Genomic DNA, 12,318 nt, shown 5'->3' with positions numbered 1-12,318 from the left:
ATACTTTTATAATGTATATACGTTATTGTTCCTCAAAAAAAAAAAAAAAAAAAAAAAAAGTTAACAAACAAACATTATAGTGAACAGAAAGAAGAGAAGATGACAATCCCAGAAAAAAAGAAACGCTTTTGCTTTTTCTCCCCCCGACATCAAAAACACCTTCGCTAGCTTGCTCGAATAATATAATCCATCAAGTTTTCTCTTTCTCCGTAGTGGAAGCCAACACAATCTTTATTTATTAACAACATTAAACATAAATGTCAAAATATTATTATCCGCCCATGACCAATCTCAGCTTGTATATATAATCTGTTGCTTTTAGTTTCTGTTTATTATTAAAAAGAAAAAAAAAACATATATACATTTTACATTATAGTTCATCAAAAATGTACTAAAAATAGGACATGAGATGGACCAAGGCCATGTGGCTGTGGGACGAGACTAAAATAGACCCCCTCGTGCAGATATGAGATCCCACCAAAATCCCACACGCTTCTAACTCACACACGAGTAATGGTCACTCTACGCTGTTGGTTCTGGTCAAAGTCCTCCCCATCAACAAATTAACAACACATCAAAACGGTTACGACTTGACCCAATTCATCCAGAAACATTCTTTGATTTGTTTTGACCCCTGACCAAAACTTAATTGAATCCTTCAATCTTTTTTCTAGAATTTCCGACTTGTCCTCAAGATTATTCAAATACTATATGAAAATTATTATGTTTTGGGAATATTATTACTCAAAACAAAAAAAATATATATATATATATATAATGAATTAGGTTAAAAAAGAGGGTGACGCAAGCGTGCGTTTAAAACCCATCAAACTCTCCACTCACTTAGTTTCATTCTTCATTCTTCTTCTTCACCTTCCACACTTACGCATCTCTCATCTTCTTTTATTTTTCCCGCATTTTCTTCCTTTTAACTCGAGATGGGGAGACACGATGATGAAACAGAGACATCGTACATTACAGTCCCTAGCTTCTTCAAATGTCCTATATCTCTAGACGTGATGACATCTCCCGTTAGCCTCTGCACTGGCGTAACCTACGATCGAGCCAGCATCCAGCGATGGCTCGATGGAGGTAACAACACTTGTCCCGCTACTATGCAACTCCTCAAAACTCAAGATCTCGTTCCTAACCTCACTCTCCAACGTCTCATCAAACTCTGGTCCGACTCTTCTGGTCCCGGTTCTTCTCCGATTCTGAATCCTCATTCTGGTACAAAAGTTCCGACCAAGGAAGAAGTTAATGAGTCGTTGAATAGACTGATGACAACTCTCTCGAGAGACGACGACGTTCGTATTGAGATTTTGACTAGGATCCTTCGGTTCTTGAAAGACTCTGATACGAACAGAGAGTTTCTCAAGAAGAAGAAGACAGAGTTTATAACATTGCTCGTTGGTATCATACGAATGAAGACGACGACGAAGAAGAAGATGGAGTTAGTTCTAATGGCGACTAAGATTTTGGATACGATCAAACCAGATCGTGAAACGTTATCGAATCTGATGCTCAACGACGACGGAGGAGATTGTTTAACGGCGATGCTCTTAGCGATCCGACGAGGGGATCAAGATTCGAAGATCGAAGCCGTTAGGGTTTTGGATTGGATCTCATACGACGCTAGATCGAAGCTCTTGGTCGCGGAACACGACGGCGTTTTAACAGAGACGATCAAATTGATCAACGTCACCGACTCAGATCCGAGTTTGATCGAAGCGAGTTTATCGTTTCTAATCACAATCTCTAAATCGAAACGAGTCGGATCAAAACTAATCGCTGCTAAAGTAATCTCCAAGATCAAAGACATTCTCATGACCACGGAGATGACGAGCGTCTCCGTGACGGAGAAGTCACTGAAGCTGTTGGAGACTCTGTCGTCGAAGCGAGAAGGGAGAGCAGAGATGTGCGGGGAAGACAACGGGAGATGCGTCGAAGGAGTTGTGAACAAGCTTTTGAAAGTGTCGACGGCGGCGACGGAGCACGCGGTGACGATACTGTGGTGTTTGTGCTATGTTTTCAGGGAAGGTACGGCGGCGGTGGAGAGGAGTAACGGAGTGACGAAGCTATTGGTGGTGATACAGAGCAACTGCTCGGTGATGGTGAGACAAATGGCTAAAGATCTGATTAAAGTGTTGAAGATTAACTCTTCTGCTTTGTCTGCTTATGAGACCAAGACCACTCATATTATGCCTTTTTGATTTTTATATTTTTGTTATTATAAGATAAGAAACAAAAATATGTTACTGGCGAACTATTTTGAAACCTAGTCGAGATATTTGTAAATCATCCTTAGGCAAGTTTTGTTATAGTGTAATCGATTTTACTACTAATGAATGGTTTCTTGTAATTGTGTTGATTTAAGCGATTAAAACTCATACCAACAATTTAAGAAGGAGTTGTATAAGTTGGATTTTGTTTATTAATCTTGTGAGATTATGCTCTGTTTCTAGTGTCTATTGCTGAATAGTATTGTTAATTTGTGACAAGATTAGATGGTATTGGTAGGGGGAGGGATCAAAGTGACTAATTAATTAGTTTGATTTGTTAGCTGAGGCTATAACTAAAAACTCTATATTTTTAGTTAGACACACTCTTTGGTACAAAAAAAAATCAAATGACAGCTTCACGTACTAGATAGATTAAGCTAATGTATGTATGGTTCACTGAATCTGGTGTACGTACTAGTATGAGTTTAAATGGATGGTTATATAATTTTGCTTACTAAACCAGATATAAAAAGAGGAATAATAAAATAACCGAATAAGATTCCTTTAGATTGAAGTGACAAACGAAATATGGTCTCTCATGTCTAAATCTTGGAAACTTATATTGTCTTTTCTTTCTTGTTAGAGGAGGTTGCAACATTTCATGGTCATGCCTCTCTCACACCCACTCGCTTTTAAGTATTATTATTCTATCTTTTGTTCGAATTTTGATTTGAATGGTACTTGCTTCAACATTTGAATTGAAACTTATTCTCTTTTTATTGTATAAAGCAATACTATTTGTAAAAGGGAACGAAAGTTTTATCCTTTTGAATAGTAGGAATCTATACACGTAAGTTTTCAGGTTGTATGAATCTTTTAAATGTTTTATACCACATGAAAAATCATAGGTGCTTTAATCGTATATATTACATCATCGATCGTAATCGTTAGAAGATACTAACATTCGGTATAAGTTTTAATTTGTTATATATAACGAATTTAACTATCTATAAAAAAAAAACTAACTTGAAGAAAGTTAAAGGCTACATACCATTTTTTTACCATACGGTGACCAGTTCGAAGCAACAACAATATTTTTTGACAGATTTTTTAATATATGTTTGCTTGTAGCCTTAAATAACTGGGGCTGGCTCTGTTTCGAATTTCAATCAAGACATCTCATATCGCTATGGTTACAAGGTATACAAAAATTACCCCATAAACCCTATACAGTAACTCTACATTCCTCTGGATCCCAAGTAAAGTTTGGTTTTCTTTTTATTTGCACTTCCCGCTGCTGTACCAAGAAGGAGTTCAGAATCTCCTCTTATGCTGGAAAACAATTATTGGATAGATGGGGTTTGTTTGACAAAAAAAAAATCATTGGATAGATGTTTAATGGAGTCTTCACCGCCCTCGCCATTTTCTTCCTCTGCAAGGAACCTCTAAAACACCAATTCTATCACCCTAACGGGAAAACGGCAGGCCGAGAAATCCTCGCAGCAGGACAATGTACACTTGCGTAGTCTGTGTTGCTAGTTTCCAAATGGCTTTGGCCATAAGCTGTTTCATTTGGCTCCAACACATTGTAAGATGGGCTAAGTCGCTTTCTTGTACATCTTCCTCATGATCTGTGGAGCCAGTCCCGGCCCTACCATAAGGCAGGCAAAGCATCTGCTTTACGCCACACAATATTAAGAAAAAATTGAGTCAACATTGTTGGATATGTTATTGGTCTAGTGGTATTAATTGAGGCGGCAAATACAAGCAGTTTTAAGGACATTCTGTTTCGATTCCACTTTCTCCCACCTTTTATTTAGTTTTTTTCTTTCTTTTCCCCTCTTATTTCCAAAATCTTCTCCATTTTTTATATACTTTTTGTTTTACTTAGTTTTCTTTTACCTTTTTCTTCATTCTTTTATTAATCACATTTACAACATGAACAATATTACTGAAACAAAATAATTTTTAATAACTATGTAAAAGTTTCACAATTTTTAACAATTACACTTCTATAAATTTGCTTTAGGCCACATAAACAATAGGACCGGCCCTGTGTGGAGCCACCGGTTCTACCTTCCACACAGACCACATATGCTTACAAAGTCTTTATCGAAGTATTAACAAAGTCTTTATCGAAGTATTAGCTCCCTTATACTCTCATCATGATGATCTTTTTGATCCCTTACTTTGAGAGTCATCCCGGGTTATCATCAAATGATTCAGTGGATTCGGTACGAGGGTCAATTCTTTCTTTGGAATATTTATTTGCCAACTCTTTGCTTTGATTTTTTAATTCCATTACACAACTAACATACCATAAATTTTGTTTCCAAATTTGTGTTTTCCATTTTTCCAACTCCTCCCATCATCAAGTATCATACTATCACATGTATATATATGCCTAAACAGTTATGAGAATTTTTCCATTTTTCTATTTCTTCAAAGCTGTTTACTTTTTTTTTTCTTTCTTTTTATTGGTTTATAGTGTCCACTTTTACCATTAATTTTACGCAGAACGTATCCAACTTTGTATAATAGGGTTTTCGTATAGCACTCCAAAATTCTTCTTAATTACAAATTCTCTGCAAGAACTTTGTCTTTTGGTTGAGGAAGTAAAAGCCTAATTAAGAAAGCGATTTGATAAGATATGGGGAATCAGATGCAGAAGAGTACTACCTCGGGTAAGTCGTTTGTTCTTCTGATTTCTTTTGGTTTAAGTTTTGTTTGTTTGCTCTTTTGGTCTCCGAGTAGCAAAAAAAAAAAAAAAAGTTTATGAGAAATTTCTTTGTCGTCTCTCCTCAATGTAAATAATAATAAAAAAAAAGGCTAAGTAAGCGTTTTAATTAATATATCAGATATAGGGAATTCTGAGTTGCAAACGAGTTTCTCGTTCGAGATAAATAACTTCTCCGAGAAGAAAAGGGGGTCGTCTCCGACGTTCTTAGGCTGTGGATGGGAATGGTAAGTGAGTATAATCAATCTTTAGTGTTTAAAACTAAGTATGGTTATAATCTTATACTTTGGTAATAATTTAAAATATTATCTTAGGTTTGTTGTATTTCATCACAAGGAAAACGATGATGACTTGCGTCTGTACCTGTGCGTTCACAATTTTAGAACACTTCTAACTGGATGGAAAACGCGAGTTCGTCATCGCTTCATTTTGTTGAATCAATCCAGAAAGGAGCTCTACAGAGCAGCTGGTAATGATATGATCGTATCGTAATTTATACATCATAATATCTCATTGATAAAGAAGATAAGTTTATATATATATATATACATATCTGTTTTGTCTTACAGAAACAACAAGCATGTTCTGCGCTAAAACCCCATCGTGGGGTACTATGACACTGCCTCTTAGCAAGCTTAAAGAGGAAGGATTTCTGGAGAATAACAAATTGATCATTAAAGTCCAAGTTAAAGTAGCTGAAGAAGAAGGACATGTAACTGGGAAGGATATGTTTGAAATCGAAGGTTTTGAGTTTCTTTCTACTCAGGTATGCATTGCTTATACATATATAGGAGCTTCCTCATTTCTTTTTCTTTCTTTCTTTCTGGATAACCCGATCTTGTTGTTTCTTTTTTGTTGGCAGGTTTTTCCTTAGCCGGCTATTCATGAAACACCCAGACATTGCAATTGATTTCAAACTAAATTGCAAAGGTCTAAAAACAGCATACATGAATACTATCATCAGCCTCATCGAGACATTGTGCAGGTCTCCTAAGAGCTTTTCTGAGACTGAGCTAAGCAGCATTGACAGCGATTTGAGAGAGCTAACAGAAGCGGGTTTTAAGCTGGATTGGTTAAAGACAAAGCTTGAGGAGGTTTCCTTGTTGAGGAAGAAAGAAATTGCTGATGATCTCCGAGTCCAAAAATTGGAGGAACGGGTCAAGAGTGCGCAGCTGACTTTGTCGGATATCATAGTTGAACTGGAAACTGAGAAGGCTAAATCTGCTGCTGCTGCTTCTAAATTTTTGTCTTTTTCCGACATTATTTGATGCTAAAAATCATTTTTCGTTCACATATATTTCTCTTGGATTTGGCATAGAAAACTGTTGACATTCTCACTCTTTAACATTTGTTTCACTCTCAGACGTTGTTCTCTCATTCTTTACGTCTCTCTTAATTGTTGCACTCAGTTTTACTTCTTGTTTGGAGAGAAACACAATAACACGTTTTCTCTTTAAAAGACTACATTGTTTTGTTGTTTGGATAGTTTCTTACAACACAACACACACTTCGCACACCCTTGCACTTAGAAACGTTACTCCTAGTTCTAGCATGTAACGCTTACATCAGCCACACTAGTAGCTATCATACACATATTGGAACTCCAAATCCTTAATTGATTCAGTCTTCTTAGACTCTAACAACTTCAACTCTAACAACTCTTCACTTAAGCAAAAATATTGGACTTAGTATTTTGTTCTTTTTTTTTTCCTTTTCTGAAATCACTTGTTAGCTAGTCAAATATCTTTCAAAATCCTATATTACTGGAACCGGAATTTGCTTTTAAGTCATTCAAAATATTATACAAGCTCTTGTTATTCTCCAACCAGAGATTTAGAAAAACTATAAGTCGTCTATCGTTATTAATGGAAAACTAAACAACTTTTTTCTTTTTTTCTTTTCTTTCCAAGTACTAAAAGTGATTTTGTGAGACTTTTGATACCTTTCTCGTTGGAAAATAGAGATGAACAAATTTACGCCTCTACAGTTGCAAAAATAATTATCATTGAGAACAATCGTTTGCCACTCTCTTGGTGTACATCAAAATTCTCTAACCCAAATTTTTATTTATGGTTACTTTCTTTTTGATCATTATATGTGTTATATTTGGTTAGTGGAGTTAAGGTCAAATTTAGGGCTGGACAAAATAACCGATAACCAAATAACCGACCGAAACCGAACCGAAAAAAACTAAACCGAACCGAACCGAAATTCTTCAAATACCCGAATGGTTAGTAAAAATCTATATCCAAACTAACCGAAACCGAACCGAACCGAACCGACAATTAAATGGTTAACCGAAATATCCGAAAACCTAGAAGATATCAAATATTATATACTTAATATTATGCAAAACTATAAAATAAACTTAAAATATAAATTATTTCTAGATTCAAAACAATTAAATATTTTAAATAATCAATATATGTAAATGTTATTATTTTGAATTTACAAAGTTAAATACTATTTTGTAAAATTGAATCAATATTTTTCCCTTTTTTGTATTTTTGTTATTGTATATTTGGTTAATTTTGGTTATATTCGGTTAGTTTTGGTTATATTTGGTTTATTTGGTTAATGTTAATATAATTTATGTTAGTTATGGTTATTTATTTAAATAACCAAACCGAAACCGAACCGAAAGAAACCGAACCGAACTAAACCGAAATTTCATAAATATCCAAATGGTTACTATATTACTATATCCAAAATAACCGAAACCGAATACAACCGAACCGAAACCGAATGGTTAACCGAATGTCCAGGCCTAGTCAAATTCCTCCATTAGATTTTAAAAAATTGAGTTCATTGAAACTGAATTATTATTATTTATTTTGACAAATTAGTGGGATTAATGCATTTACAAGACACACATGATATTTGAGAGAAAAACGCCAATACAGAGAGATCAGAGATAGGGATATCATATGACTAGTCTAAAATGGTTCGCAAGAGTATTTTTTGTGGGTGGATCATGGGATATCACGTGATACTGTTGCGATCTGTTTAATGATTAAATCAGTCAATTTCTTTTGTTTTTAAAAATCAGATAATATGATGATGTCACATACAATTTAATTATTTATCCATCTTTATTTTCCTCTTATAGTTCCATTACTTTGTTAGTATAAAAGTTTTGTTGCTTTACTTTAAATTCAATAGTTTGAAAACATCCTAATTCATTTTTAACTGATTTAATTTGTTGATTAATAATGATTAAGATAACACCCAAAAAAAACAAGTATTCTTTCTCCCTCATCAAGTTCCCATATCACACGCACATTATTACCATGTTCATTTGTGCTCGCATTGCTTACCCCTCGCGGACACGTAGAGAGAGAGTCCCATCACTCTCCTCCAAGTCTATCAAAGTTTTTTAATTAATAAAGGAAGATATTATTTAATTTTAAATCAACAATAATTTAAAATTTTAAATATTTTCAATGATTATTTCTTAAAGTTTATAAAATATTAATTTTTGTGAATTAAAAAACTATTTCAAAACATCAATTTTTAGGAAATAAAAGTAGAGGACAAAAACGTAAGTTACTCATGCAAAAAGAAGCACGAAAACAAAAATAAATGAGAGCTAGTGTAGTACGATAGTCCACCGCCGTTTTGCCACTGTGAGAGAGAGGGTCGTATATTATATGTTGGACCACTTTGACACGTTTTTTTCCAACTTGAGAATGTTTTCTTTCTCCGACTTCTTTCTTTTACAGGCAAATAACAAATCAATCAATTAAATCTTGCACAGAGTCGTGTTTTAGCTTATTTTAAATGCATTAATTAAGAAACAATAAGGAACTAATTATTCTAATTATTTAGTATAAGTTTAGAGTTATAGAAAAGCAGCAGGAGAGGTAAATCAAGTTTTTTTTTGGTAATCAACATGGATATATATGCTACATGGAGAAGATTTTTGTATTACATAAGTAAATAAATACCATTTTATGGTAGTTAAAAGTGTATAGCAACGAATTATATACTAGTATAAAATTTTAGTTTTATGGATTGGCATCATTAAGTCGTTAATGTGCTCTTGATTTTCTTTTTTCAAATAGTTGTCACGTGACATGCACACGTATTTGAGGGGATCCGATTTGAGGACACACACTCACCTCATGTATCAAAAGACAGTACTATAGACTACATCATTCATTAAAACATTTTGCTCATCGATCGATCGCTCATCTCTCTCTCTTTTGGCTTCAATCACCATGAGTAAAAACCCTCTCTCTCTCTTTTTTTTTTGTTCAAACATTGCACTGATTTTCAATCTTTTTTTTTTGTTATTTCCTTTAGGTAAGAGCTTAAGGATGCTGAGAGTGTATGGAGCTCATTTAAGAGGTATAATATTTCTATAATCAAATCCATTTCTTCCATTTCTTTTGTTACCTTCCTTTGCTTTTCATGTAGAAAAAAGCTTTTGATGATCTGTCTTTTGTTACAAATCCATTTTTTATTTGCATTTATGTTTAAATTATCTTGAATTATTCTATAATACATTTAGTTAATAAAAATTGTGATTTTTTCTGCATATAATGCAATATAAAATTTAAAAACGGACATATATTACTTAATAGATGAATAAAAAAATACGGGTACAATATCCCACATCGTCCAACAAAAATGGACAATGGTTCAGAGTCATACTATAAAAGAGACCAAAATGATTCTGAATACAAATGAGTAGAAAGCTTGATTTATCAGACATTCCAACTTTAAAAACTTTTATTTGATTTATTCCAGTTCTTTATTTTAAAGATTTTTAAAAGGTTAAATATGAAAAATATTTAAAACTTTTAAAAAGTTAAATATGATAAATATTATACCGTATGTACACAATAAATATTGAAAATTAAAATGATATAGTGTGAGTTAAAATATCTCGGGACGAAATTATATAGCGGGACGAGTTTTATCGATATTTATATAAACTAAAAAATATTATTAATTCGCGGTGTTACAGGGGTAAAACATCATTTCATTATTTTGTTAACATTGTCAGTATCAGAGAATAGACATATCTAATTAAATTGATTAAATAAATATTATGTAAAAAAATAAATTATATTGCGGTATTATATGGTTTATTTAACAATTATAATATAATTATAACATATTTAACTAAGAAATACAACTTATAATTAAATATTTTAATTATAAATAATTTTGCTCCGCGGTTTAGTGTGGATCCTAATCTAGTATACAGATATTAACAAATTATAGGCACTGATTTGTGACATGTCCAGATAATTTGGTGAGCTTAGTAAATAATTGAGGAACAATTAAAATTCCTTGAATAGGGGATCAAGTGCTTCCTAGAGGACGGACTATCGGGCCACTGGCAAGTGGCAAAAGAGGTTTCGACCCGACGCGTTGGTGGAAAATACTCAGTACGTCTTTTAATATAACTAACCCATGTTACTACAAATTTCCTGTTTTACGTGGATAGATTAATATTAATTTACCATAATCAATAAGACTAAATTATTTGGAAAAGCTTTATAAAAAACACCAATTCTTTGGAAGAAAAAAAAGCTCAAAACTTAAATAAATCCTTAGGAGTTAATTGTGGCAGTAGTCGTTTTTATTTGTTTATTATGGATGAGAGATATCAAAGTTTGAAAATAAGTAACTTTTCTGTTAGCACAGTGATGTTTGAAAAAAGATATCGAGAGACTTAAAGGATCATATTTTACCAATCTTTTTTTTTCTTGCATACTGCCGTGGGTGTAGATAGCTCGACGAAATACTTGTATCTATCTAGCTCGTATCTCAGTTCGAGAAGAACTAAGGACAAGAAACCAAGTGTATCCACTGGTCTTTCTATCCACTTCTAAATAAAAAAAAATATTATAATAGACATTTTAATTTGACAATATAATGTCAAACCATGATCTTTTCTTTGGTGTGAAAAGAGAGACAATGCCTCCTTTAATTTATTAAAAGAAAAATCTTAAACAACAACGTTACGAACGGTAGCAGAACTGTGAGTATCCTTAGACAATAAAGAAATAAGACAACTAGAAATAACATCAAAATCATGAAAACCTAACTCAAGCGAGAAAGAATAGTTTGCCAAAACAGTCAGACGATTTGCCTCTCTATACGTGTGTAAAATACGGACGCACCAGTCCCTAGATATGAAGCCATGGCATAACAGTACCAGGAAAGACAAAGGATGAGCCTCGCTAACCCCTATCTCGAGAAAACTTAACTCTGTCCATAATAAGCAATACGAGCCTTGCCACTTGCTTCTCCCAAGCAATACGAGGCCATAATAAGCACCCCACAACTCGGCCAAATGAGCCGAACAGATCCCTATTCTCAGAGAGAAACCACTCACCCACACTCCTGAGCTATCCCGTAGTACACCACCTGCCGTTGCTGTGCCCGGATTTCCATGCGATGCACCATCTGTATTCATCTTCATCCAACCATTCGAAGGTGCAGTCCAAGCAATCATCTGATCAACACGCGTAAGAACATGTCCAAGGCTTCTCATCTCTCTGTTCACACTACCAATCTCCTTGGCCAAGTCCTTTATAAACTTAACTCTATCCCGACACTTGCCTGTACTACCAAAGATATTCCCACAACCCCATTTCTAACCCCACCAAACTGCAACGCCAAATAACGTTGATGTCAAACCATAATCTTAAAAATTAAAAATCAATTTTTTTTTTAAGTGCCTCTAAAAAGAATAGTCAGCTTACACATCTTGTAAACCCAAATAATTAAAAATAATGTTTTCAGTATATTAAAGATAAAAATGGCATGTAAATCGTAAAGTATACAATTCTTAAGCAGATTTTAAAAGCGTATTAGGCAAATTTATATTTAGTTTGTGGTTAACATATTTATGCAAACTTAACGTCATTATTTTAATGTCATAATTTACTCTATTAACTTGAAACAGATACAGTAAAACCTCTATAAATTAATAATGTTGGGACCAAGACATTTTATTAATTTACAATGATATTAATTTATCTATAAATTAATAATTATTATTATATAGTGTAAATTAATAATTACTAATTTATAGATATATTTTAATAGTTTGAATATTTAAAATTATGAATTGAGACAATGTTAGCAAAATATAATTTTACTTTCGGTTTTTGTAAATTTTATGGTATTGGAATTGAATTTGTAATATATAGAAAACATTATTAACGATAAATTACAAATACAATAGACAAATTCACTTATACACATGACATACATAAATTCAAATTTATGAATAATAATATCAATTTTTGTATTTTAATAGTCAATCAAAATATCAAAATGTAAATGATGAATATTTAGAAATTGAAAATTTCCAAAAATTAGCTATTTTTTGGCATG

General features: G+C 33.1%; 1 protein-coding gene and 1 pseudogene across 1 annotated transcript; both read left to right on the top strand.

The window, feature by feature from the left end:
* The first annotated feature begins 718 nt into the window (after positions 1 to 718).
* LOC104783648 (U-box domain-containing protein 29) lies at positions 719 to 2,362 on the top strand. Its single transcript, XM_010508780.3, has one exon. The coding sequence runs from the start codon at positions 939 to 941 to the stop codon at positions 2,211 to 2,213; it is 1,275 nt and encodes a 424-aa protein (XP_010507082.2). The 5' UTR covers positions 719 to 938; the 3' UTR covers positions 2,214 to 2,362.
* A 3,481-nt stretch (positions 2,363 to 5,843) lies between these two features.
* LOC109132218 (MATH domain and coiled-coil domain-containing protein At2g42465 pseudogene) lies at positions 5,844 to 6,227 on the top strand (annotated as a pseudogene).
* The last annotated feature ends 6,091 nt before the right edge of the window (positions 6,228 to 12,318 follow it).

This window comes from Camelina sativa, chromosome 1, assembly GCF_030686135.1.
Source record: "Camelina sativa cultivar CO46 ecotype springtype chromosome 1, ASM3068613v1".
In the NCBI taxonomy this organism is placed as follows: domain Eukaryota; kingdom Viridiplantae; phylum Streptophyta; class Magnoliopsida; order Brassicales; family Brassicaceae; genus Camelina; species Camelina sativa.
This window is presented reverse-complemented; position numbering and strand designations above follow the sequence as displayed.